The sequence below is a fragment of the Hirundo rustica genome, chromosome 31 (genome assembly GCF_015227805.2).
Source record: "Hirundo rustica isolate bHirRus1 chromosome 31, bHirRus1.pri.v3, whole genome shotgun sequence".
Classification (NCBI taxonomy): Eukaryota; Metazoa; Chordata; class Aves; order Passeriformes; family Hirundinidae; genus Hirundo; species Hirundo rustica.
The window spans coordinates 578,813-605,268 of NC_053480.1; the positions used below are offsets into that span (position 1 = coordinate 578,813).

Consider the following 26,456-nt stretch of genomic DNA (forward strand, 5'->3'; position numbering starts at 1 on the left):
GAACTGACGGCTTTCCTCTGAGCCGGTGGCAGCGAACACGCAGGGCTGGGAAAGGCGGGCCGGGAGCTGCGGAGAACTTGGTTTGTGTTTTCAGATCAACGCCGCCTCGGGCCCGGGCCCGTCCCAGGGCTGTTGCTCATCTCCGCCTTTCCCCTCACACAGCCCGGGGGGCGCGGAGAGCGCGGGCCGAGGCTGGGCCGTGTGCACAGCCCGCCGCTGGCTGCGATTGGGCGATTGTGCCGTCACTCATCATTCTGGCGCGCTGATTGGGCAGAGCGGGGCCAAGCCCGGCCCCGGGGCCGCCCCCTCCCCGGGCGCCGCTGGCGCAGCAGAGCCGCCCTTGGCGGAGCGTCTGTGCGGGCCCGGGAGCGGCGGCAGCGGCCGGAGCCCGGTGAGGCGGCGGCGGAGCTCGGAGGCGGCCCCAGCGCAGGTGGGAGCCGCGCTGGGTTCTGCCGGGGCTCGGGGCTGGCTGCGGGCCGAGGGGGCGTCCGGGGGCTCTGGCGGGTTCCTTGTGCCGTGTCCGCCCCGTGTTGCCCGTGGCCTGAGGGCGCTGCGGGAGCGGCTGCCCGCGGTCTCCTTGCCGCTGGGGCCTCGGCAGCAGCGCTGGCTCGTCCTGTTCTGGAAAAAAAAGAGAGTCAGAGAGACTTGCTCTTTTGTATGTTTCTTTATTTTCAAGCTTGGCTCTAGGGGAGCTTGTTTGCTCCCTTGGCAACGCGGAGGAGGAGGTACACACAACTTCGCTTCACAGCAAAGCTAGGTACTCCCACACCCCTCACGGGCTTTTTCCCCTTGCCGGGGAGTCCGTTTCCTTTCACTGATCAGGGGTCATACAGCAATGGGGGACTCCTTCTCAGGTCACGGCGACTAAAAAAAGCTGCTTCGGCAGACCCCCGTACCTTTTGCACTAGTCTGAAGTGCGACTTCAGTCCTGGATTCTACTTTGGTTCCCTGCTTTTCAGAGTCTCTTGTTCTTGAGTTGTTCCCAGAATTCCAGTGTTCTTTTTATTTGCATATTCAGACACTATCTGGCGAATGGGAGCAGAGATACAGGTAATAAGGTGACTTCTTAATTAACAAACAAGTAAATAAGGTGATTAATCAATATTAAAACAGGAATAAGGCAAATTCTTTAAACAAAACTAGCATTAACAATCTTAATGGAATTACTTAACAATTAAGTAATTAAAACATAGATCATTTGAACAGAACTTGTTTATAACAGTCCCGCTTCCTGTGGGTGGCACGGAGGTGGCTGCCCTGTCCCCGGGACTGTGCGGGAAAATTCGCGTCTCCAGAGGTCTCCCCAAAGGAGACAGAGGAGTCCTGTAAAAGTGTCTTTATTCCTGAACAAAGGGAGAGGCCATGCGGCATTTGCCATGGGGGTCTCTTTGATCGTTGTAGTACGCAGCCTCCTTTTTATCCTAATTTTGCCTTCTGCATCTCCCTCTCCCTTTGCCCAGTGGCGAAGGTACTTGGAAAGTTGAGACTTCCCGATTCGCCTACTGCATGTCCTCGTTAATATGCACTCCCCCTTTTGTATAACATCTGATATTCATGGCTCTGTTCAGTCTTTGTTCTTCTCGATGTTCAGGAATTTAGCAGGATCTTGGCTGAGCAGCAGTCTGTGTCAATAAGTAACATTTTCTGAAACTGATGGTTTCTCCCTTTACTTCCTTATTTCCAAGTCCCTGGCCCTATCTCCAAGCAGATTCACTGTTTGACTCTGTTTTTCTTCCTGGTTCCTGTTTGGATTTGGGATTATTCTCAGTGGCCTCCTTCCCTGTCCTTTTGGAGCCGTTTGTGGCTCAGGAGGCCTGGCTGCCACCTGCATCCCCTTGCTCCCGTGCTGAATGAGCTGCACTCAGCAAGGTGTCTGTGCATGGTCAAAAGATGAGAGTTGCTGTAGCACAGAAGAGGAGAAAGAGCATTCGTTTAACCCATGGTGTGCCAGGGAACCACGAACCCGTGTCCCATTCTCATCTTTTCCATGTTTGGACCAATACATGAGCTGCTTTTTTATTTCCTTTGTTACCTGTTTCACCACTTTTCGGTTGTCGTCTAGTTGCGAACAGGATCTCGAGTCATTTAATTTTCCACACTGTGCTCCTCCTTCTGCTAATAGATAATCTGATCCCGTGGTGAAATGTCTTGTTGTTCATTTGAGTGGATTGATCGGCCAGACTCAGGAGCTGGATCTGTCTGGTTGCTTATTATTTCGAGGACATCTTGTAATCGAATTATGGCATTGAAATGATAAATGGGTTCTCTGGCTCCTGATATGAATTCATTAGGGTTCCCTGGGGCTGCTTCATGGTGGTGTAGGATTTGTTCTGGTGGCTGTTCATCTTTTCCTCATTTTTGGTTGCTCCCTCCAGCCAGGGCTGCATCAATTGATCTCTTTTCTCTGATTAAGTCATCACATACTTGGATTTCCAACTGATTTCTCTCAACTTGTGGTAGCAAGAACACCTCAGTGGTCTCATGCTCCCTGTGTGACATAGACAGTGACAGCACATGTTGGAGTGGGGAGAGGGATGATTCCCCCCCTTCTTTTAGTGAAGTTTTCACAGCATTCTCCATTTGCTGTTTTCCTTTGCAGCTGCACCAGTTTCTGTTGCAGAGTCAGATATCCTGAGTGTGGGCTCTGCCTTTGGCTGTGTAAATTCCATCCAAGGCAGAGCTTGGGGTGAGGGGCAGAGGGAAACAGCCCAATTCCTGCCCCAGACAAGAAGACCCTGCTGCATTGTCCACACTTTTCCCCAGCAGTGTTAATTGACATTTCTAAAGCTCTTCCTGGCTGCCTGGAATTATGCTTCTCTTCCAGAGCAAGCCTTGAATGACTCACGCGTGGTCCCCCCACAATCTGCTTTTTTTTTTTCTTTTTGTTGTTCTTTAACAATATTTATTAACTGTTTATTTCTTAAAGGGTCACCTTTAAAGCTCTTCTAGTTTTGCAAAATGCAACCTGTAGAAATAACTTCTCTGCTGTGGACTCCAGGACGGTGTGGATGAATGTAGACGAGAGATCTCTGAAGTTAGGTTTTAGAACATTAGGTTTATTGTAAAAGATGTGAGGCCTTGCTCTGAGCTGCCGGGCTGCAGCTTGTGGCAAGGCCTAGGAAGGTGGGGGAAGGGAGAGGTTGGGAGTGGGGGAGAGCAAAAAGCAAAGAGGGCATCCAGCCCCCTCGGGACCCATTGTCAGGGGTCTCAAGGTGGGCTGGAACAGCATTCGAGCCAGTGGCGTTACAGATACCTGATACTTCAGGGGAGGGTTACAGGTGTGGGATGAACCATACATTGGGGTGAGACAGAACATTCCATTTGACCTCTGTGTCTGGCTTCAGCTGGTCACATAACTGTTTTCCCAGACATCCAGTAGCTAGGATAGGACATCTCAAACATCAAAACTTACTTTCAATTCTATCTCACTTACAGGTTTCACATTCTCAGAATCTAAGCCATCATATTTATAGGGCTTTCTGGCTTCATCTTCCCCAACAGCAACCTAAATGTGAACATCGAAAAACTCATATCAAAATTCTGCCATCACTAAGAGCCACGATTCTCCAGTGTTTCTCCTGAGATTCAGGTGGTTTTAAAGTCCTTTGCCTTCTGCAAAGCCCTGAGCCAGACGCAAGAAAGCAATGGAGTCTTCAGGTTCTGATTTCTCAAGGTTGCGCGCTTTGTTTATTATTTCTTGTCTTACAATTCCTTCTGTGCCCAGCCAAGATCTGTGCAGCTGCTCTGGCATCTGATGACTCCCCCTGAGCTGGGAGGTCGTTGTCTCTTATGTGAATTATTACGTGTTCTTTATTTACAGTTACTTGCCAACACCTACTACCTATACTAAATGGGTCATCTCTACTCTGACCCAGTCTCCTTAAATTACTTTGTGCCACTGTCACCACAGAAAGTGGAGTGAGTGAAGAAGAAAGAAGCAAGAGACAATGCCCCAAATCCTCCATCTTGCTCCTATCTACTTCTATAGTAGAGAACCTAAAACTGTGATTTTTCACCCTGTGATAAGCTAAACTCCAATCTTTCACACTCTTGTGGCCTGTAATTCATCTCTCAGTGTTGGAAGCCTTTCCTATGGACTGAGATCAAAGCCAGTGTCTTCCTGGGCTCTCACAGTACTATATGGATCTGATATTTCTTCCACTGCCCGTGATGAAGTCTGTCGAGTTTGAAAAAAGCTTTTTATTTCTGGGTGCATTTGTAAAACCTGGCATGATTTTGGACATGCGCCCATCTGCAGAAATGCAGCAGCTGAGTTTGAATCGCCGCGTGCAAGCGGTACGACTACCTGTGTGCTGCTGGTGGGCAGAGTCGAGCTCCGTGACGTTTACCGCGTGGGGGTGGCACCCTGGAGAAACTCTCTGCCTTGGTCACGCCCTGTCCCTGCCTGTCCTGCCCCTTGCTTGTCCTGGCCCGGCAGCGCCTGGCAAAGTGTCCCCTCCCCGCTCATGCCCGGAGGCCGCCCTTTCTCCTTCGTCATCAGAATTTGCCCCGCCCAGAGCAGGATCGCGTTTCGGGTCTCGTCCCGCCCCTTCCGCGCCTGCGCCTGGACCCACCGCTGGTATGTTTCTGGGGTTTGTAGTACCCTGCTTTGCGCCTCCCGTATCAACCTCCCCTCTGCGCTCCACGACGCGGATGTATCTTGAACTGTGCTACTTCCCGTAGCTCGGGTCATCGGCGTGCGCCGAGCTGCCGGTACGGATCCCGCCCCCCCAACGCCTCAGTCTCGCGGCCTGTGAACCCGTGCCGCTCATCCGCAAACTGTTCTTTCCCCCATGATCTTGCCCCCTCCCGACCCGACGCGCTTTCTGACCTCCCTCGGCCACGTTCCACACCCCGGCGAGATAGGTTAGGATCGCCCCCGAGCGCATGCACTGCGGTCCTGCCCTCCGCTACTGACTCGATCAGGACCTGTTGTTCTCCCGGCACTCCTCCCGCTCCCTCCTCCCCCCTTCTGAACTGTTCCTGCGCGGAAAGGGAAAGGAGCAGTGGGGTGCTGCTGCGTGGTGACTGTGGGGGGGTGAAGGGGCTCCAAGGTGGGCTCTGTGTCAGACCTGTCTCCCCCACCTCTTGGGATAACTGTGATGTGCCCTCGGGAGCTGCTTCGAAATAAAGCATGTCTAGCTCCTCCTGATCACTGGGATGGAATAAAAATTTCTTCTTTCCTGGGACTGGCATTTGATCGGCTTTTGACGAACTTTTTTTTTTGGCGAACCCTGGGAGAGCTGGGAGCTCCCCCCTCCCCCATCTCCCAGAGAAAGTTCCTAGCTACCTGGGGAAAGTAGCTGTCTGTCCCCTCCCTCTGACTGGTGGACAGATAAAGCACTACTTTCTTGTCCCCTGCTACTTGGCAACTGCCCAACTTTGGGATTTCCATCGGTATTCTCTGATATAGCTTCTAACATAATTCTGCCTGTGGACAAGAGCTTAGCAGCTATCTTGTCCTTCTTTGTGGCTCTATCATGTAACTCCCTGTTTGCTTCCTGCCAAAACCCTGGCTCAAATAGGACACGGGTCTCACAATGAGGGTAATTACAATGGACCCAGAGCATCAATGCCTGAAGCTCTTTTTACTTGAGAGCCACACCGTATGTTGAAACCACCACCCTTAGGGCAGCTAAACTAGAGATTTGTTCCTGGGAAGTGGTTCCCCCCATGATCTAGATCCAACTGTTCCTACCAAAGCACAAAGGCTTTGGTGCAGCTGTTGTTGAATTCGCCTCAGAGGTGTCCTGATTGCTGACCAGCAGGTTTCAGGGTGACGGATTCCAGGGCCCTTGGAGATCTGTCGGTCTGGGGTGAATTTGAGATTAGCTGCTCTGGCCAGAAATGTTCGTGTTATCGTCTCCGGAGCTGACCGTCTGGCTTTTGATCTTCTGAGAGCTTCACTGCAGAGGGTTCACTCTGACCCTTTCGGTGCCCCTTTCCAGGGGCCCAGCCAGGGATGCCAGTTCTTGGTTTTTAGTTCTGAGATTCAGGTGGTTTTAGAGTCTTTTTGCCTTCTGCAAAGCTCTGAGCCAGACGCAACAAAGAGACGGAGTCTTCGGGTTCTGATTTTTCAAGGTTGCGCACTTTGTTTATTGTTTCTTATCTTACAATTTTCTCAGTGCCCAGCTAAGGTCTGTGCAGCTGCTCGGGCATCTGGCGACTCCTCCCCACTGGGCTGCGGTGTTATCTTTTATACTAATTGTTACGTGTTCTTTATTTGTCATTATTTGACAATACCTACCACTTATATGAAAAAGGTCATCCCTACTTGTGCTGGCTTGAAGGCAAAACCAGCGAGAGACTCGAAGTCAGAAAAAACAATTTAATAGGAGAGGAAAAAAAAAGTAAAATAAAATAAAACACATGCAATGGTACAAAAGATCACTGACAGAGTCAGAATACAACCTGAAACCGCGGTGGTGGCAGTCCAGATGAAGTGGTCTTGTTGAAGCAGTGTTCTTGCAGAAAGGTCTGGTAGCTCTTGTCCTCTGGGAATCCAGTGGGTAAGGCTGCCTGTGCTGTCCCAAGGCCCCGATTATATCCAGGTGGGAATGCTTGGCTCCTCCCCCTGGGCGGAGCATCTCACAATGGACTGATATCATTTTATCAGTTTTGCAATGGGCCCTTGATTGCCTATTAAACAGAGATAGCTCCTGGGGAGAGTTATCTATGAGTCATGCAGGACGGTATTGATGGGCCATTAACAGAAGATAGTCTGGAGGGAGGGGGCACGGGAAACAGTGGTGCACAACAACATTTCATGTAGATGGTGATAGAATACATACTTTGGGCACATTTTACATTGTAACCTAGGACATAATCCACCCCTTATTCTATGACCATGTACATTATACCTAAATTAATACATTCTTACAGCTAGATAGATAAATATACACATATACAGAATGAAACCCTACACTCAGTTCTCACTTAAAATTAGGTCTCCCTGTGGTACACAACGGGTTTCCCCATCTTTCTGCATTACCCACCAAGTGGAACCAGGTCCTTGAGCAAAAACAATCCCACGGATGGGTCTGCCTTTGCTTGATGTGGGATTAATCCAAACAGTTTTTCCTAAGATGCCTTTCATGTGTACCACAGGGACTTTATCACCATCCACTGTGTGCAAGGATTCAGACTGGGCAGGACCAGCTCGATTGATTGACCCTCGAGTGTTGACCATCCAGGTGGCCTTTGCTAAGTTCAGTTCCCAATTTTTGAAAGTCCCCCCACCGAGCGCCTTCAGGGTAGTCTTAAGTAACCCATTGCACCGTTCAACTTTCCCGGCAGCTGGTGCATGATAAGGGATGTGATATATCCATTCAATGCCATGTTCTCTAGCCCAGCTGTTTATAAGGCCGTTCTTGAAATGGGTCCCATTGTCTGACTCGATTCTCTCCGGAGTGCCATGTCTCCACAAGACCTGCTTTTCAAGGCCTAAGATAGTATTCCGAGCAGTAGCATGAGGTACAGGGTAGGTCTCTAACCATCCAGTGGTGGCTTCCACCATAGTTAGCACATAGCGCTTGCCTTGGCGGGTTTGGGGAAGGGTGATGTAGTCAATCTGCCAGGCCTCCCCATACCTGTACTTCAACCATCGTCCACCGTACCACAGAGGCTTTACCCGCTTGGCCTGTTTGATTGCAGCGCAGGTCTCACAGTTGTGGATGACCTGTGAGATGTTGTCCATAGTAAGGTCCACCCCTCGGTCACGGGCCCATCGGTATGTTGCATCTCTCCCCTGATGACCAGACGCATCATGGGCCCAACGGGCTAAGAATACTTCTCCCTTGTGTTGCCAGTCTAGATCCACCTGTGATACTTTCACCTTGGCGGCTTTGTCCACCTGCTCGTTGTTGTGATGCTCTTCATTAGCCTGACTCTTGGACACATGTGCGTCCACGTGTCGAACCTTAACGGTCAGCTTCTCTACTCGGGCGGCGATGTCTTGCCAAATCTCAGCAGCCCAGATGGGTTTCCCTCTGCGCTGCCAATTGGCCTTTTTCCAGCGGTTCAGCCATCCCCACAGAGCATTAGCTACCATCCACGAGTCGGTGTAGAGATAGAGTCTTGGCCACTTCTCTCGTTCGGCAATATCTAAAGCTAGCTGGATGGCTTTAAGTTCTGCAATTTGACTTGATCCACCTTGTCCTTCAGTAGCTTGTGCAACTCGTCGTGTGGGGCTCCATACTGCAGCCTTCCATTTCCGGTTAGCGCGTACAATTCGACAGGAACCGTCAGTGAAAAGGGCATATTGTCTTTCAGTCTCTGGTAGCTCGTTATACGGTGGGGCTTCCTCGGCACGTGTCACTTGTTCTTCCTCTTCTTCAAAAGATAATCCAAAAGTCTCACCTTCAGGCCAGTTAGTTATAATTTCTAGAATCCCAGGGCGATTTGGGTTTCCAATACGGGCGCGCTGTGTGATGAGGGCAATCCATTTGCTCCATGTGGTGTCAGTGGCATGATGCGTGGAAGGAACCTTTCCCTTGAACATCCATCCCAGCACTGGTAGTCGAGGTGCCAAAAGCAGCTGCGTTTCAGTGCCAATTACTTCTGAGGCAGCTTGAAGTCCTTCATAGGCGGCTAAGATTTCCTTCTCTGTGGGAGTGTAGTTGGCTTCAGATCCTCTGTAGCTTCGGCTCCAGAATCCCAGTGGTCGGCCCCGAGTCTCCCCAGGCACCTTCTGCCAAAGACTCCAAGACAGGCCATTGTTCCCGGCTGCTGAGTAGAGCACGTTCTTCACCTCTGGTCCCATCCTCACTGGGCCAAGGGCTACCGCATGAGCGATCTCCTGCTTGATTTGGGCAAAGGCTTGCTGCTGTTCAGGGCCCCAGTGGAAATCGTTCTTCTTGCGGGTGACCAGGTAGAGAGGGCTCACAATCTGGCTGTACTCAGGAATGTGCATCCTCCAGAAACCTATGGCGCCTAGGAAAGCTTGTGTCTCCTTCTTGCTGGTCGGTGGGGACATGGCGATGATCTTATTGATGACCTCAGTGGGAATCTGCCGCCGTCCATCTCGCCACTTTACTCCCAGGAACTGGATTTCTTGGGCCGGTCCCTTCACTTTACTTCGCTTAATGGCAAAACCAGCTTTCAGCAGAATCTGGATGATCTTTTCTCCTTTCTCAAAGACTTCCCCTGCTGTGTTCCCCCATACAATGATGTCATCAATGTACTGTAGATGTTCAGGAGCCTCACCTTTTTCCAGTGCAGTCTGGATCAGTCCATGGCAGATGGTGGGGCTGTGTTTCCACCCCTGGGGCAGTCGGTTCCAGGTGTACTGTACGCCCTTCCAGGTGAAGGCAAACTGGGCCCTGCACTCTGCTGCCAAAGGAATGGAGAAGAAGGCATTGGCAATATCAATGGTCGCATACCACTTTGCTGCCTTGGACTCTAGCTCGTACTGAAGCTCCAACATGTCTGGCACAGCAGCACTTAGTGGTGGGGTGACTTCATTCAGAGCACGGTAATCCACAGTCAGTCTCCATTCTCCACTGGACTTACGCACTGGCCATATGGGGCTGTTGAAAGGTGAACGAGCCTTGCTGACCACCCCTTGGCTCTCCAGTTTCCGAATCATCTCATGGATAGGAATCACAGAGTCTCTGTCGGTGCGGTATTGCCGTCGGTGTACTGTTGTTGTGGCGATTGGTACCTGTTGTTCTTCAACTCTTAGTAGTCCCACAGCACAGGAGTCATCTGAGAGACCAGGCAAGGTACTCAGTTGTCTGATGTCTTCTGTCTCTACAGCAGCTATCCCAAAAGCCCAGCGATATCCTTTTGGATCTTTGAAGTATCCATTTCTGAGGTAGTCTATGCCAAGGATGCATGGGGCCTCTGGGCTAGTCACGATGGGGTGTTTTTGCCATCCATTCCCGGTTAAACTCACTTCGGCCTCCAATACAGTCAGCTGCTGGGACCCTCCTGTCACTCCAGAAATAGAAATGGATTCTGTTCCTACATACCTTGATGGCATCAGGGCACATTGGGCACCAGTGTCAACCAAAGCCGTATATTTTTGTGGGTCAGATGTGCCAGGCCATCGGATCCACACAGTCCAATAGATCCGATTGTCCCTTTCCTCTACCTGGCTAGAGGCAGGGCCCCCCTATTCCTGGTCATGGTACACGTTGCTTTCTTCCTGTAAATATGTTCCTGAGGTCCCTTCAAGTGGATCAGTCATATCATTCTTCTTATACTGTCTGGGGTTCTGTGCCTTTGAGACTGGAGCAGTGTTGGCTCTAGATGAGCTCTTAGTGGTAGGTGTCTCTCTCTTCAGTTCACGTACCCGGGCTGCTAAGGAGGAGGTGGGTTTTCCATCCCAATTCCTCATGTCTTCTCCATGTTCCCGAAGAAAAGACCAGAGGTTACCCCGTGGAGTGTATCCTCTCTCCCTGGCTGGTGGGTACCTGCTCCTAATGGCAGAGACTCTTGTTGGTTCTGGCGAGATGTGGTAAATTTCTTCCTTAAGTTCCTTTTTTAGTTTCTGATGGCCCTCTTCAATCAAGCTCCGGACTTGCTCAGCCAGCCTTGTTTCCACGGATGAGACATGGGTACGAAATGGGGCGGTGACAGTATCCTCGTAAATTCTTAGTTTATTGACCAAGACGCCCACCTTGTCCTCACCTTCCCTCCATTGCAGCGTTGCCAGGTAACGGGAGTACATCTCTGGTCCAAGCCGTGCAAATCTCAACCACATCTGCGATGTGCACTGGACATCATCTGGGCTTTTAGGAAATCTCTCGTCTTCTGAGAAAATGATCTCCAGCACAGCCAATTCCCTCAGGCATCGGGTACCTTGTTCCATTGTGCTCCATTTTCCTTGGTGCACCTGGAGGTCTTCTTTACAAAGGTATCTGTCCCTCACACTTGTTAGCAGTCGCCGCCAGAGGCTGAGAGTTTGTTGGGTTCTCCCGATCCCCTGGTCAATGACCACATCCCGAGACAGCGATCCCAGTTGCCTGGCCTCACTTCCATCCAGAATGGTGTCATTGGCTGCAGCGTCCCAGATGCGGAGCAGCCAGGTTAGGATGGACTCGTTTGTCTGGCGGGTGAATTCCCTCCGCAGGTCACGCAGTTCACCCAGGGATAGAGAGCGGGTGATGATCTCTGGCTCTGTCTCTTCTGCTGGGTGCGAAGGTCCTGCCACATCCTCATCAGTCATTATGCGGACTGATTTGCTCTTTGATTTCTTCTTCTGAACAGGGGCAACTGCCACTGGTTTAGGTTGTTCTGCTTCGGTGACAGTTTGTGTGGAGATGCTGATGGCACCTTTGGTTTCTTTCTCCTCTGTGACAGCTTGTGTAGACACTGACACTGTTGCTTTGTTTTTGGTTCCTTTCTCCTCTGTGATGGTCTGAGTAGATGCAGAAACTGTTGCTTTGTTTTTGGTTCCTTTCTCTTCTGTGATGGTCTGAGTAGATGCAGAAACTGTTGCCTTGTTTTTGGTTCTTTTCTCTTCTGTGACAGTCTGCATAGATGCGGTTCCTGTTTCCTCTACGACAGTTTGTGTAGACACGGATGCCGTTGTTTTGCATTTGTTTCTTTTTCCCTCCTCCTCAAGGAGACGCTGCACCACCCCATGTAGTGTTTGATTTCTAAACATGGTGCAGGCCGTGCAGAGAAGGCAAAGCAGAACTAACAACAATATTATGCTGTCCTTGGCACCTAGAGAGAACTCAATACTTTTGAAAACTGCTGTGCCATACCTAAAAGACTGGAAAAAATCATTCTTTACCCCTCCCCACAGGGGCTGGGTGCGATTATTGAGAGCCCAGATGTAGCATTCTGGACCAGGACAAGAACACAAAATAGAGTATATATTCCGAATGATGCTCATTGCCTCAGAGATTATCATACAATAAACATAATAGACCAATACAGCAATTCTGGTACCATACCCTGGTCTACACATGAGCATTAAGACCGGCAAATACTGCCCCATGTGTGGGAAAATGTAGAGAGCTAGGTATAAGATATATGAAAGCATGTTGAGCATCATAGCGGACAGCTGTTTCTTTTTTCCTCACTACAAAATTGTAATTCTGACTTTTCTCAGTACCTCCTGCCCCACGTTGGGCGCCAAAATATATGTGCTGGCTTGAAGGCAAAAACCAGCGAGAGACTCGAAGTCAGAAAAAACAATTTAATAGGAGAGAAAAAAAAAAGTAAAATAAAATAAAACACATGCAATGGTACAAAAGATCACTGACAGAGTCAGAATACAACCTGAAACCGCGGTGGTGGCAGTCCAGATGAAGTGGTCTTGTTGAAGCAGTGTTCTTGCAGAAAGGTCTGGTAGCTCTTGTCCTCTGGGAATCCAGTGGGTAAGGCTGCCTGTGCTGTCCCAAGGCCCCGATTATATCCAGGTGGGAATGCTTGGCTCCTCCCCCTGGGCGGAGCATCTCACAATGGACTGATATCATTTTATCAGTTTTGCAATGGGCCCTTGATTGCCTATTAAACAGAGATAGCTCCTGGGGAGAGTTATCTATGAGTCATGCAGGACGGTATTGATGGGCCATTAACAGAAGATAGTCTGGAGGGAGGGGGCACGGGAAACAGTGGTGCACAACAACATTTCATGTAGATGGTGATAGAATACATACTTTGGGCACATTTTACATTGTAACCTAGGACACTACTTTGACCCAATCTCTTGAAACTACTTTGTGCCACCGTCACTGCAGAAAATGGGAAGAAGAAAGAAGAAGCTGGAGACAGCGCCCCAAATCCTCCATCTTGCTCCCATTCACTTCCATACTAAAAACCCAAACCTACTGTTTTCTCACCCTGTGATAAGCTAAACTACTATCTTTCACACTCTCGTGGCTTGCGATCCATCCTGCAGTGTAGGACGGCTTTCCCATGGACTGGGATCAAAGCCACTGTCCCTCTGGGCTCTGTGCCAGGGTCCCAGACCCCCCTGTCCAGGTCTCTGACCCTCCAGGGCAGCCACAGGAATGCCATGGACTCCAACATTAGCAGAAGATATTTGAGCCTTCCTGCTCAGGGCATTTCAGTCCCAGGCTCTCACAAGCACACACAGCTCTGCCGGTTGAGCTGAACACGTGGGCGGTAACCTGAGCTTTGTCTAATTCCCTTTCCTTAATAACAGCCTGTCTTGTAGCTCTTTTCCCTTCTCCTGCCCTCTAAGACCCATCCATAACCATATTTTCTCCCTCAGGCCAGGGAATGTCTCATAAATCTCTCCTAGGCTGGGTCTGGAGCTCTGTCACTTGAATGCAGTCCTGGGTTTCTTGCCAGCCCCTGTCCAGGCTGTTGAAACAGGAGGCTGGGTTCAACCCTTCCCCTGTCCTCAATTCTGCATCCTCCTGTGCCACTGAACAAGTTTCATACTGTAATAACCGAGCACAGCTCTTTTGGTTATCAAAGCTTGAACTTGATGCCAGACTTGAACAACAGGAGCTCCTTGTGCTGTCAGTGTTCAGGCCTCAGGTCCCCTTAGAGCTGTGGCTGCACAATTCTGCAGACAATGAGGGGCCACTCTGGCCAGTGGGTTAAATACTGTAGCACAAGAATTCCTTTGGCATGGCCCTGTTTCACATTCACATACAATTCCAATTCCTTTTCTGAGTCTGGAAGAGCCATGGCTGGGGCATCAATCATTTTAGGTTTTTTTTAATTTTCTCAAGTCTAGTTCTCTTTCTCATGTCCATACCATAACATTGAGGCTGTCTGGGGTTAGAAATTCGTATAACATTCTGGCTAGAACAGAGAATTCTCAATCCTGCAATTCCCTGTTAATCCTCAGAATTGTCATAGCTCCTTTTTAGTCCTGGTTAACGTTAATTCTGAGATTCTCTGGACCCTTTCTGGGTCAATACACCACAAACCTTCAGTCAAAATATGTCTCAAGTATTTAACCTTTTTCTCCATTTGTGCCTTTTTTTTTTTCAAATACTGAAAGATGCTTTTTAGTCTGAAAATTGAGCCATTTCACAGAGGCTTCTTCTACAACTTCTTCTTGTCCTCCTTACTGGAGCAAGTCATCCCCATCCTGCATTAACCCAGTCCCTGGAGGTGAGGTGAATTCTTTGGATATTTTCTGCAAGGCTGGCCCGAATAAGGCTGGTGCTTCTGTGCCTTACTACAGAAGGACCGTGCATGTCTTTACCATTTTTCCTTCTACCTCTTGTTCCCAGTCAGAGGCCAACTCCTGTTCAGCATCCTGTGTAAGTGGGCATCCCCAGAAAGCATCTTTTCCATCAAGTGCTGAATGGTGAGGAGTGAGGAGGGAACCTAGTTGCAGATGATGTAAGGATCTGAGACTGTGGGGTGCCTCGGTTTAATAATCTCATTTCTTATTCTTAGGTCCTGCTGCATTCTATAGACTCCATCTGGTTTCTTGATTGGCAGCATTGGAGCATTCCAGGGAGAGATGCCAGGCTCCAAAAGCCCTGCCTTTAAGCGGGGCTCAATGCCAGGCTGTGAGCCCTTCCTTCCCTCCCTTGGAATAGGGTATTGCTTTTAGACACCACTTGTCCTGGTTGCTTGAGAGTAATTTGGAGAGGCTGGGTGTCTGATTTTCCCTATTTCCCTGGGGCTGCCCACACTTCTGGGTTCACTTCAGCATCGGCTTTGCCAGACATTTGACACAAAGGTACCCCAGAACTAGCTATGGCAATGCCTCTGCCAGGTGCTTGTGGCCGAGCCGGTCCCCTGGGGTTGATCCCTCAGGGGCTGTAGAAACTCTGCCATGGCCTTTGGCTTCACCTTGGCCTTTTCCTCACCCCTTCTTGTGTTCACCTGCTGTGCCTTTGTGACCAGCTGCTCCAGGGGCTTCTTGTGCCACTGCTGCAGCCCCCCTGTCTGCCTGTGGGTGCTCATGCTCGGACAGCTGCTGAGCTCTCTGCAAGGGCATTCCTTTCTCCAGTGACCCAAACAAAATCCTTCAAAGATGATCTTGATCCTTGCATGAATAACCCCCATTTCCCAGATGTTCCTTCCTGCTCCTGGTCCTTGTGCTCGCCCTGCCCTCCCCAGCCCGTATCCCAGAGGCAGTGCCTGTCCTGCCACAGTGTCCCAAGGCGGCTCCCCCGGCGGGCAGGGCTGGCAGCTCCACGGGGCCGGGCAGCGGCCGGGGCGTCCCGCAGCCTCCTGGGGGCCGGGGGCCACTGCCGGCCTTGCCCGGGGGGTGGTGGGGTCAGGCAGCGCCCGGCGCTGAGCCCCAGCTGCCCCACAGCCCCGGCCCGGCCCCGCAGCTCCCCACAGGTTCCCAGCCCATGCTCCCGGTGCCGCACCTCTGCGCCCGCTCCTGCTGCTCCCCAGCACAGAGAAACCCCCTGAAATCCTGACCTCCTTGTTTCCCTGTCCTGGAAACCGGGGATACAAAGGATCTGGGTCAGCTGGCAAATTTAGAGGATAAGACCCTGATGAAAAACATCCCAGTGCTCAGTATTTTTCTCTTCCTCCTCTTTTCCATCATCCTTTTTCCTACCACAGAGATTCCTCCTGCTGCTTCTTGCCTTAACCCTATTCCTGCACTCGCCTTCACCCTAACCCTTCCCAGCACACCAACACCTGTCACCGAGACACACAAAGAAATCACACGCAGACAAGAGATTTTCTCAGAGGTTCCTCTGATCCAGCTCCCAGCTGAAAGAGCGGAGAGAAGAGACCCCTTTGTTTATTCTTTTACTTTTATACATTTGTGGGTCCAGCAGAAGATTGGCTTTTTGGGGTTTCCACCCCTCAGCCTCAGTGGCCAGACGAATTGTCAGTTACAATTGTTTTCACGTTAGAAATATGCAAACAAAGGACAAAGAATGAAAAACAAAGGATTTGTTTATCTTACTTCTGTGGGAAAGGTAGAAAAACTGCTCTAATATTCTACAGTAACTAAAAGATCTGACTCCATTTATGAAAATCAAAAGGCTAATAAAGAAACTCAGAAAAACCAGGGTAACATCTCACCCTTTTAACTTTAAAAAAAGAAAAATAGAAAAAGAAAAATGAACAAATTTACAAATGGAATATATACAAGTTCAATCACTGTTCTGTGGAGGAATCAGCAGAGTGATCACTGGAGGATTCATCCACTTGGTGGCTTTCAAGTTGATCACGGCTTCCACCTTGCCTGTCGACCGAATTCTGCCTCTGTGGTCGCAGGTCAGGACGGACACACTTTGAAGGTAGCCAGCGTGTCCCAGCGTGTCCCAGTGTCCGTGGACACACACGCATACCCTCGCCCCATAGCGATTAGGTCATAGGGTCCTTCCCATTGCTTGGTGACTAAATTTCGGACCCGTACCTTCGCTCGAGGCTGTTGCTCACCGTCCGAAGCCTGCAACGAGAGATGATGGTTCAAAATGACGGGATTATTTGAGTTCTGCGGCACCGTAAGGTGATTGATAGTGTACAAAGCCTTTGCCAACCGACTGTGTGGGGTTTCACCCTGCATTCCCCGTTTCTGCTTCTGAAGAACATGCTTGAGTGTACCGTGATTGCGTTCTACAATCGCCTGTCCCATCGGAGAATGAGGGATGCCAAAGTTATGTGACACACCCCATGACTGTAGGAACTGCCGTACCTGCTGCGAGGCGTAAGCAGGACCATTGTCGGTTTTCACAGCAGAAGGTATGCCAAGAACAGCAAAGGCCTGCCTCCAGTGGGCAATGACATCATGGGCTTTCTCTCCAGTGTGAGCAGAAGCCCACATCACAGAGGAGAACGTGTCCACCGTGACATGCACATACTTGAGCCGGCCAAACTCGGCGACCTGGGTAACATCGGTCTGCCAAAGCTCCAAGGCTTTAAGGCCTCTGGGGTTAACCCCTGCCGGCAATGGTGCACCAAGGGCGTGACAGTCATCACACGACTCGACAATTTCACGAGCCTCAGTGGCCGTCAGTTGGAACTGCTTCTGCAGCGTATGCGCATTTTGGTGGAAAAACCCATGCGATGCCTTGGCCTGCGCGAGCACGTCAGGCTGAGGGGCTACCCACGCTGGGTTAGCCAACTTGTCAGCCCTTGCCTTACCTTCCGCTACAAATCCTGGCAAATTAGTGTGACTCTGTACATGCAGAACGTAATATGGATGAACTCTGGCCTGAATTGCCAGGGGCAACACCACAGGGCTTTCAGTAAATCAAACAAGGCAGGGTTACTGACCTCCTTCAAAACTGAACAACCCAATCACTGTGCGATGTCGGCAACATAGGCGGAGTCCGTGATCAAATTGAAAGGTTCTTGGGAAAATTTCTCAAATGCCATGACAGCATCCTTTAGTTCAACCAGCTGGGCTGACCCATCCTCATGGCCTTCCAAAACCTGCCACTCAGATCCATCCTGCTAGGTAACAATGGTTTTTCCTGTTTTGCCCGAACCGTCAGTGAAGACGGTGGGTCCTTGCACTGGCTCTTGGCTACTTTTGGGTCGTAGAGAAAATTGAGTATTTTTGGCCACTTGCAATAGCTTGTGGCTAGGCAGATGATAAGTGATCTGCCCTGAAAAACCCTCGAGAGCACTTTGCAGCAAAACATTGTTCGCATAGCTCCAATCAAATTCCTCCCTCTGAACCGGGTGTATGATCTTTGAGGGATCTGCACCCATCAGTTGCAAACAGCGTTGCCGGCACTTGATTATCAAGCGCGCAATCAATTCAAGCAGCGCTGTCACCGTCTTATGCAGCTGATGAGGCAGGAAGACCCATTCCAAGATGTGCAGAGGATCAGTCCAATCATCATTCCATTGGCCGATGATACCTGTAGGATGTAAATCAGGAGTGGTGATGAACACAGTGACATCAATGGAAGGTTCAATGCGGTACACCTGGCAAGCCGAAACAGCTTGCTGAACCTCCTCCAGCACTTTTCGTGCCTCAGGGGTCAATTCACAAGGTGACTTTAAATCAGTGTCCCCTTTCAACAATTCAAACAAGGGAGACAGTTGGGCTGTGGTCAGTCCCAAGTAAGGACGTAACCAAGTGATAACACCTACCAGCTTCTGAGCATCATTCAGTGTCTTCACCGATTGCACAAATTGCACCTCCTGGTGACGGATTGTCCGTTCCAGAATTTTGACTCCCAAATATTTCCAGGGAGGTTGTTGTTGTACCTTTTCTGGAGCCACCTGCAGTCCATGTGAATGCAGAGCATTCAACAACTGAGGCTGTAGCCTCAGCAGCTCTTCCTGAGTGGGCGTAGCCACCAAAATGTCGTCCATATAATGATAGACGTGAGCATCAGGAAACCGCTTGCGAACTCCAGACAAGGCACGGGCTACATACCATTGGCATAACATTGGCGAATTCCGCATTCCTTGAGGCAAAATTCTCCATTGATACCGCTGTGCGGGCTCAGCATTATTTATTGTTGGCACCATGAAGGCAAATTTTGGTCTGTCATCGGGATGCAGAGGGATCGTAAAAAAACAATCCTTCAGATCCACGATGAGGACCGGCCAGTCCGCAGGAAGCATGGTAGGCGATGGCATGCCAGCCTGCAGTGTCCCCATGCCTTCCATCACGGCATTGATCTTTCGGAGGTCTTGTAGCAACCTCCATTTCCCAGACTTCTTTTTGATACAAAAGACAGGAGTATTCCAGGGACTGGTAGATGGTTCCAAATGCCCCTGATCCAACTGCTCCTGTACAAGCTCACGAAGGGCGATTAGCTTGTCATGAGGGAGGGGCCACTGGTTCTCCCAGATGGGTCTGTCCACCAGCCACCGTAAAGGAGGGAGGCGTGGGACACTCTGTGCCCTTCGTCACAGTGGCCCCAATCAAAAATCCGTCCCCAATCGCACCCCCCACGCGGCCAAAACATCCCTCCCCCAGAGGTTCTGAGGAATCTCAGTAACATGAGGCCAAATTATTGCCATCTGTCCCTCCGGGTTTGTGATGGCCACGGGATTCTGGCTCACGTAGCATTGCTTCGTTCCTCCTAAGCCTGCAATCGATGTCTTTGCCAGGGTCAAAGGCCACTGCGGGGGCCAAGCAGCCAGGGAGAGAATGCTCACGTCAGCCCCCGTATATAGGAGGCCACGAAGGTGAATCTCCGATGGCGTGGCACCAACCATGGACATGGTACACAGCGTCTCAGGACGGTCTTTGGTCAGGACAGCAGTCCAGCGCACTTGAGGTGGCCCCGTAGAGCCGAAGCCACCGTCTCCCCGTGACCGGTCCTCGGTCCTGGAAACAGAAGACTTAAAAGGAACAAGTTGAGCAATTCGTGTGCCTTTTGGGATAGTCAGAGGGGGGGTGGGTGTGGAGACCATTGCATGAATCTGCCCTGAAAAATCTGCATCAATCAGTCCCAGGTGCACTATGATGCCCTGAATGGTGGCACTGGACCTCCCCATCAGGAAAGCACTCATGCCATCACCCAAGGGACCAAAGGCATCCAGGGGAACCTTGTGTATTTTTTTCGAATCAATCACGACAGACTCGGTTGTGCAGACATCAACACCTGCTGAACCGCGGGTGCTGGCTGCAAGCCTGCTGAGCAGATCTCCATTGGTTGGGGCTGAGGCAGAGACGTTTGTGTCTGCACGCGTCTCACCTTCACGCTCTGCGTCGCGTTTCCCGAACTGCCCAACAAATGACCATTCACATGCACCACTGCCTTACATGCATTCGCAGCGTGATTCGGCCTTCCACATCGTGCACAATAAAACAAGACAGCCGTAGGCTTCTGTGCCTTACCTCTCTGTTTCTTCCTGGTCCGAGCACCTCACTGCTGCTGTTGCATCCCCTGGGGAACGACCCAAGCAGGCTGGACAGCAGCAGCCACAGCTGGTTGCACGGCTGCAGGCACGGCCAGCTGGACCGCTGTAGCCACCGTCGGTTGGACAATCGTAGCCACAGCTGGCTGCACAGCTGTATGCACGGCAAGCACCTGTTGGCTGGAAGGGGATATCTTTGCACAGGCCCCAACCATGTCCGACATGGGTGGTTCCCCGGGAAGCACCTCAATTATCCTCTTGCAAGCAGCATTACAGTTGCCCTGAGCAACGGACTGAAGCATGAGCTTCCTTGCTGCCGGATCACTCACCTGCTTCTCAACCGCAGCAGTTAACCTCCCTGCAAAGCACAGGAAGGGCTCATCAATACCCTGGACGATAGTCGCAAAGGGCTGCTGTGGAGTAGCCAGCTGTAAGGTCTGAACCAGGGCTGCCATGCCTGTCTGCTGGCACTGCTCCTGGACCAAGGGCTCATAACCAGCCTGCCCTTTGGCCCTGGTATAATTGCCTGTTCCCATTAGCATATCAATATTTACCATACGCCTAGGATCTCCTGGACCCAGTGTCGTATTCCGTTCCACCGCTCTGCCTGCCAACTGAGTCCATTTATTCTCAAAGAAGTCATATTCAACTGGTGGGAAAAGGGCTTGAGCCAAGCTCCGAATGTCAAAGGGCATCAAAAGACTGGCATTAAAAGAACGGAGAACCTGCATCACCTCGGCTGAGCCCAAACCATATTTCCCGACTACATCACGCAGTTCTGACAAGGCCTGCCAAGCCAAGGGTTGATAGGTGTTATGAGTAGCACCCTGAAGGACAGGGAAGGCCTGAAGACCCTCAGATGAAGCAGCAGCACCCACCCTATCCTGCCCTGTGGACCCCACAGGGTCAGAGGCAGGCACTCGACTGGGAACTGGCTGAACATCAGACACAGCAGGTCTAGCACCAGCATCAGCATCTCCACTTAGTCCTTCAACCTTAGCCCTTACTTCGTCCCAGAACTGGCCACGGTCTCTCGGCCTTACGGTCACCTGACAAGGGGGTAGCGTCCAAACTGTTGATGAAGAGCCAACAGCGCGAGAATTTCTGCCCTTGTCAAAGACCGGCCGCATTTCGGCTGTGTCCCCGTTCGCGCTGAACTTAAACACCTCGGCGCCTGCAGCTGGCGCAACGCTAGCAGCAGGAAGCGGAGGCGGGGTCGGACCAGCCACTGGCGCCGGCCCTGCCGCATCCTCAGCGGCGCTGGAGCCCGCACCAGCTGCTGGAGATCGGTCCGATGCCTCCGCGGCGGACACGCATCCCTGCGTGCCTGAGGAGCCTGTGCTGCGTTCAGGAGGAGGCGGCGACCGCGCCTCTGTGACTGGGGGTGCCGCGTCGGTCCCTGCTGGCAGCTCATTAGAACTAGCCGCATCAGAGCCTCTCCCCGCCCCGCCAGCACCGCCTGCAGCCCATGTGGCTGGCGCGGGAGGCGGAGTATCCGGAACCCCCCCGAGAAGGGGTCCTGCGGGGGCCTGGGAGCTCGCGGCCCCCCCCATCCCGGAGCGGGGTGAAGCTGTCCGCCCATGCAGGGAGGCGCCGCCCGCCGAGGGACTGACCAAGGCTCTGCCTTCGGCCGCATCCCCGCCCCGCGCTGCCGGCGGCGCAGGGGCAGAGGCGGCCAACGCAGCCGCCTCCGGGCTCGGCCCAGGCGGCAGAGCGGGGAACTCCACACCGCCCAACCCCATCGGATACGTAACGGTCGTGCGGCAGAACAGACAATGCACAGTGACCGAATCGCGGCCGAAAGACAGGGGGGCCCGCTTTTCCGGGGCGCCCTCACCCACCAACGCCGAAAAGGCTTGGAGAGGAGGCGGCCCCGCCCCGCTCCGGCGGCTCCGCTGCGCGGGGCTTGGCGGGACCGGCAGGGCCGGCCCCAGGCTCGGCAGGGCTCTGCCCCCCCTCTGCCCGAGACCAGCGCCAGAACCCGAGGGCAGGGAAGGGGAAGAATCCACATCACAAAGCAGCTGAAATTCAGATTCCGGGTCTGACATAACGACCCCGCCCCCTCCCAGCTCTCCGTCCCGCTTCGGACTGGGGCTCTCAGCCTTTGAACTGTAAGGAGTCGACTTAAATACAGCTCTCTCAAATAATTTCAACTGCAATAAGAGTTCCGCAATGTCTTCATCGTATTCTATATCAAGGGAATCTAACATACAGTCCCCCAGGAGGCGCCACTCCCATCAACTAAGCACAGACCTTGGCATGGGAAAGAACCCATGCCGCCTGCCCCATGCAAACAGATCCTGTAGTCCCTCCTGGGATATCTGAGCATCCTTCCGCTCCAAGAGATCTCCCCAAAGTTCCAAAACTAAAGAATCCTCCATGATAAATGCAAAACAGGGAAAAAGAGGAAAGGAAAAACCTCACCAAACTGTTCACCCACACTCGGGGTCACCAGATGTCACCGAGACACACAAAGAAATCACACGCAGACAAGAGATTTTCTCAGAGGTTCCTCTGATCCAGCTTCCAGCTGAAAGAGCGGAGAGAAGAGACCCCTTTGTTTATTCTTTTACTTTTATACATTTGTGGGTCTAGCAGAAGATTGGCTTTTTGGGGTTTCCACCCCTCAGCCTCAGTGGCCAGACGAATTGTCAGTTACAATTGTTTTCAGGTTAGAAATATGCAAACAAAGGACAAAGAATGAAAAACAAAGGATTTGTTTATCTTACTTCTGTGGGAAAGGTAGAAAAACTGCTCTAATATTCTACAGTAACTAAAAGATCTGACTCCATTTATGAAAATCAAAAGGCTAATAAAGAAACTCAGAAAAAACAGGGTAGCAAACACCATCCATCCCCGGTTGTCTAAATCCCTTCTCGACTTCCCTTATTGCCCCTCTGGGTGTCCATGGCCTTAAATTACCTCTGGGAGAATGTGCAAACTGCCTCAACATTCTCCCAAGGGACCCTTCAGAGATATTTTGGGATCATCATCCCTTTTGCCGTGAACCATTCCTGGCTTTCCCTTTTCTCCACTCCATGTATTCCCTGCCGTGATCCTCCCTGAAGATGCCAGTGTCCTCACTGATGAGATTTTCAGTGCTCTCTCCCTGGTGACTCTTCCCAGCCCCCCCGATCTGTCACTCGTCTGTCTCCTGGACACTCTCGGGTACCCAATCAATCCCCGGTGCCGCCGCCACCCAAGGGAGCCGATCACCCAAACTGGGTGAGGCACCTTCAGCTCCACTCACTGCCCGCTGTCCCAGACGGTAGAAGGAATTCCAGAGGAGCCCCAAGGTGTGTGGAAAACTTCACATCAGCAGAAGTTTGTGTCCACAAAGAAGAAAGAGGAGTCCTGTAAAAGTAATTTCATCCATAAAAAAAAGGGAGAAGCCATTGGATATTTCCCATGGGGCCTCTCCAGTTGTTGGAGGATGCAGCCTCCTTTTCTTCCTAATTTTCCTGGTCACATCTCTCTCTTCTTTTCCGCATTCACTGACGTACTCGAGAGAAACAGACTTCCCAATTCCCCTACTACCTACTTCTGTACTTCTACTTTCTGCACCCTACTTCTGTATAGGTAACGATATTCACAGCTCTGTGAAGTCTTTGTTTTTCTTGAAGTTCATGAATTTATCAGGACCTTGGCTGAGCAGCAGCCTGTGTGGTCAGTTAATAACATTTTCTGGAGCTGATGGCTTCTTCTGTGCCTTCCTTATGTACAAGTGCCTGGCCCTATCCCCAAGCAGATTAACAGCGTCTGTTTGTAAAGACACTTTGCTCTTCTTCCTTTCCTGGGGGTGCCCCGTTTGCGGGACATTCCCCCTAGAGCATGGGGCACCCCCGTGAGGGGAATTTGGGGAGGTGGGAGGGGGGAGCGCCAAGGCCGGGCCCCCCCGCGCTGTCCTGGCAGGAGCGGCTGCAGCGGGGACCGAGTGCGGGCGGGAGCGGCCGAGAGCCCAGCGCTGCCCCAGCCCGACCTGCCCCAGCTCCATCCCTGCCCCTGCGGTGGGATGCTGTGGGTTTGGGGGGAAGAGGGAGCCGGCAGTGGGTGCTGGGCCTGGGGGCAGGAGGAGAAGGGAAGGAGAAGCAGGGTTGAAGAACAAAATGTTGATGCACGTGGGAGGAGAAGGTGGGATTGTGCAGGAGAAAGAGGAATAGTGGGAGGAAGAGGAGTGTGAGGAAGAGTAGGGACACAGGAGTGTGAGGAGCAGGAAGAGGAGGCACCACAAGGTTCCAGCCCTCCTTGTATCTGCAGCCTCCCCCCAGCCCCAGGAGTGTTTCCCTCCCCACATGCAGCAGGTGACCGGGGAGGGGAATCCATGATTTTCATGGGAGTGAATCTTGGTGTTTCTGAGCTTGATTGAGCTAAATGTTGATGCTTTGGGTTTTTGCAAGGGCCTGAATATTTTAGAAGAGGTTGTGGCTGAGTCTTGATGTTTGGGGAGTTTTTGATCTGTGTCTTGATGTTTGGAGGACTGTAGGGATGAACCTTCTTTTGGAGGTTCGTACAGACCAGTGTGGCAATTCTTACATTGCCAATGACTTCCTGAGATGAACTTGTGCAAGAAGGAGCCCCCAGCCTAAAGCCCTCTCCTCTTGTTCTTTTCCCCAAACCAGGATTTTTCATTCCCAAGGAGTGGCCAGATGGAGGAGGAGAAAAAGCCCCGGAGATGCCGCACAAGGAGGGGCTGCAAACCCAGCGCAGGGAGCTGCGAGGAGCAAAGACCCGTCCTGTGCCAGGAGGGCAGCCGGAGATCCAGCCAGAGCTCCGAGCTGGTGGAGAAGCCTCATGGAGGGGAGAAGCCCCACAAGTGCTTGGAATGTGGGAAGGGTTTCAGCCGGAGATCCCACGTGATCCAGCACCAGGTGATCCACACTGGGGAACAGCCCTATGAGTGTGGGGAATGTGGGATGAGCTTCAGCCGCCGCTCCAGCCTGATGCTACACCACAGGACCCACACTGGGGAGAAGCCCTACAAGTGTGGGGAATGTGGGAAAACCTTCAGAGACAGCTCCAGCCTGATCCAGCACCAGGTGATCCACACTGGGGAAGGGCTCTACACCTGCTTGGAATGTGGGAAGAGCTTTGGATGGAGCTCCCACCTGAAATATCACCAGCGGATCCACACTGGGGAGAGGCCCTACGAGTGTCCTGAGTGTGGGAAGAGGTTTCACACCAGCTCTGATCTCCTCGTACATCAGCGAATTCACAGAGAGGAGAGGCCCTTCCGCTGCCCTGACTGCGGGAAGGGCTTCAAGCGCAACTCACACCTCACTGTCCACCTGCGGATCCACACTGGGGAGAGGCCTTATGAGTGTCCTGAGTGTAGGAACAGGTTTCACTCCAGCTCTGATCTCCTTGTACATCAGCGGAGTCACACAGAGGAGAGGCCCTTCCGCTGCCCCGACTGCGGGAAGGGCTTCAAGCACAACTCTGCCCTCACTGTCCACCTGCGGATCCACACTGGGGAGAGGCCCTACGAGTGTCCTGAGTGTGGGAAGAGCTTCTCACAGAGCTCTCACTTGACCCAACACCAACGGAGGCACCACTAAGGGAAGCTCTGCGAGTGCCCCGAGAGTGGGAAGAGCTTCGTGCGCTGCTCCAGCTCCATCTCCCATGGGAGGATCGGCCTTGGATGATCCCCAGTGACCCCCGTTGGGCAGAGCCCTGCTGATCCGTGGTCCTGGTGATCCATGTTGGGAAGACACCTGGCTGGGATGCTCCACATCTTCCTGGCTCCCCGTGGGCACCTGGGTGAACACAGGGGCAGGAACATCCATCGGGACACAGACCAGCATTGGGAATTCCTTGGGCAGAACAGATTTGTTGACTTTCAACCCCAGAAAATCTTTTATGTTCAGTCCTATCATCTGGTGGCATTAAGGAATACAGGAAGGTCTTGGAGATCATTTCCACCCTCTCCCATGATTTTCTTTTCCTGTTGACCAAGGGCTTCTTCTGCAGCAAAATGCTGATGGACTGGGGCCAAGACTAAGATTTTGGAGACAGTGGGGTGGAAACCCCTCCAAAAATGGTTCTTCCCTCCCACCCAAGCACATGGATCCTCAGCTGGCACAGACATAGAAATCCTTTTGTTTTGGTCTTGATTTCCTTTTGATTTCTCTTCATCCCTTTAAAATATTCAACACTGGGGTAAAACTAAAGACATTGAACTGGGACATGGGTGGGGACATGGGGGACATAGACATGGTGGGACATAGACATGGAGAGTGACATGGGGACACATGGACATGGACAGGGATGTGTCCGTTCATGGGACATGGGGGGAAATGCGCACATATGGAGATGTGGGGGACAATGACAGGGATGGATTTGTGGTGGGGAGACAGCCATGGGTGAGGACATGGTGGGACATGGCCAGTGACATGTGGGGACATGGCCATGGCTGGTGCCATGGGGGGAACTTGCAGGGGCTGTGGGGGATGCTGGGTTTGAGGGAGTTGAGGGTTCCTGGGTGGGACTTGGGGCTTGCTGAGGGCTTTGGGGAGCCCAGAGCTGGGAGACCCTGGCAGAGGTTGTGGGGCAGCTGCTCAAGGACCCCCTGAGCTGGACCCCCAGCCAGGCATTGGGCTCCTGGAAGGGAATGAAGGTCCTTGTCCACAGAAGGGAAATCCCAGCAGCCCCAGGGTATTGGGGGCAGCTGAGAGGCCACAACAGAGCTGTCCCCCTCCAGAACTGCACCCCAAAAATCCCAAGCTCTGGGACTCCTCCCAGGAAAAAGCTGTCAGGAGGTGCCTGAA

The 26,456-nt window shown here is 51.9% G+C and overlaps 1 protein-coding gene across 2 annotated transcripts; it reads left to right on the forward strand.

Moving 5' to 3' along the window:
* Positions 1–348: 348 nt before the first annotated feature.
* LOC120764567 (zinc finger protein 239-like) lies at positions 349–26,110 on the forward strand. 2 transcript variants are annotated; one of them, XM_040088555.2, is made up of 2 exons: positions 349–430; positions 24,312–26,110. In XM_040088555.2, the coding sequence occupies exon 2, from the start codon at positions 24,339–24,341 to the stop codon at positions 25,245–25,247; it is 909 nt and encodes a 302-aa protein (XP_039944489.1). In that variant the 5' UTR covers positions 349–430; positions 24,312–24,338; the 3' UTR covers positions 25,248–26,110. The 2 variants fall into 2 exon arrangements, with proteins under 2 accessions (XP_039944489.1, XP_039944491.1); XM_040088557.2 differs by lacking the exon at positions 349–430 and adding an exon at positions 3,780–4,579.
* Positions 26,111–26,456: the final 346 nt, after the last annotated feature.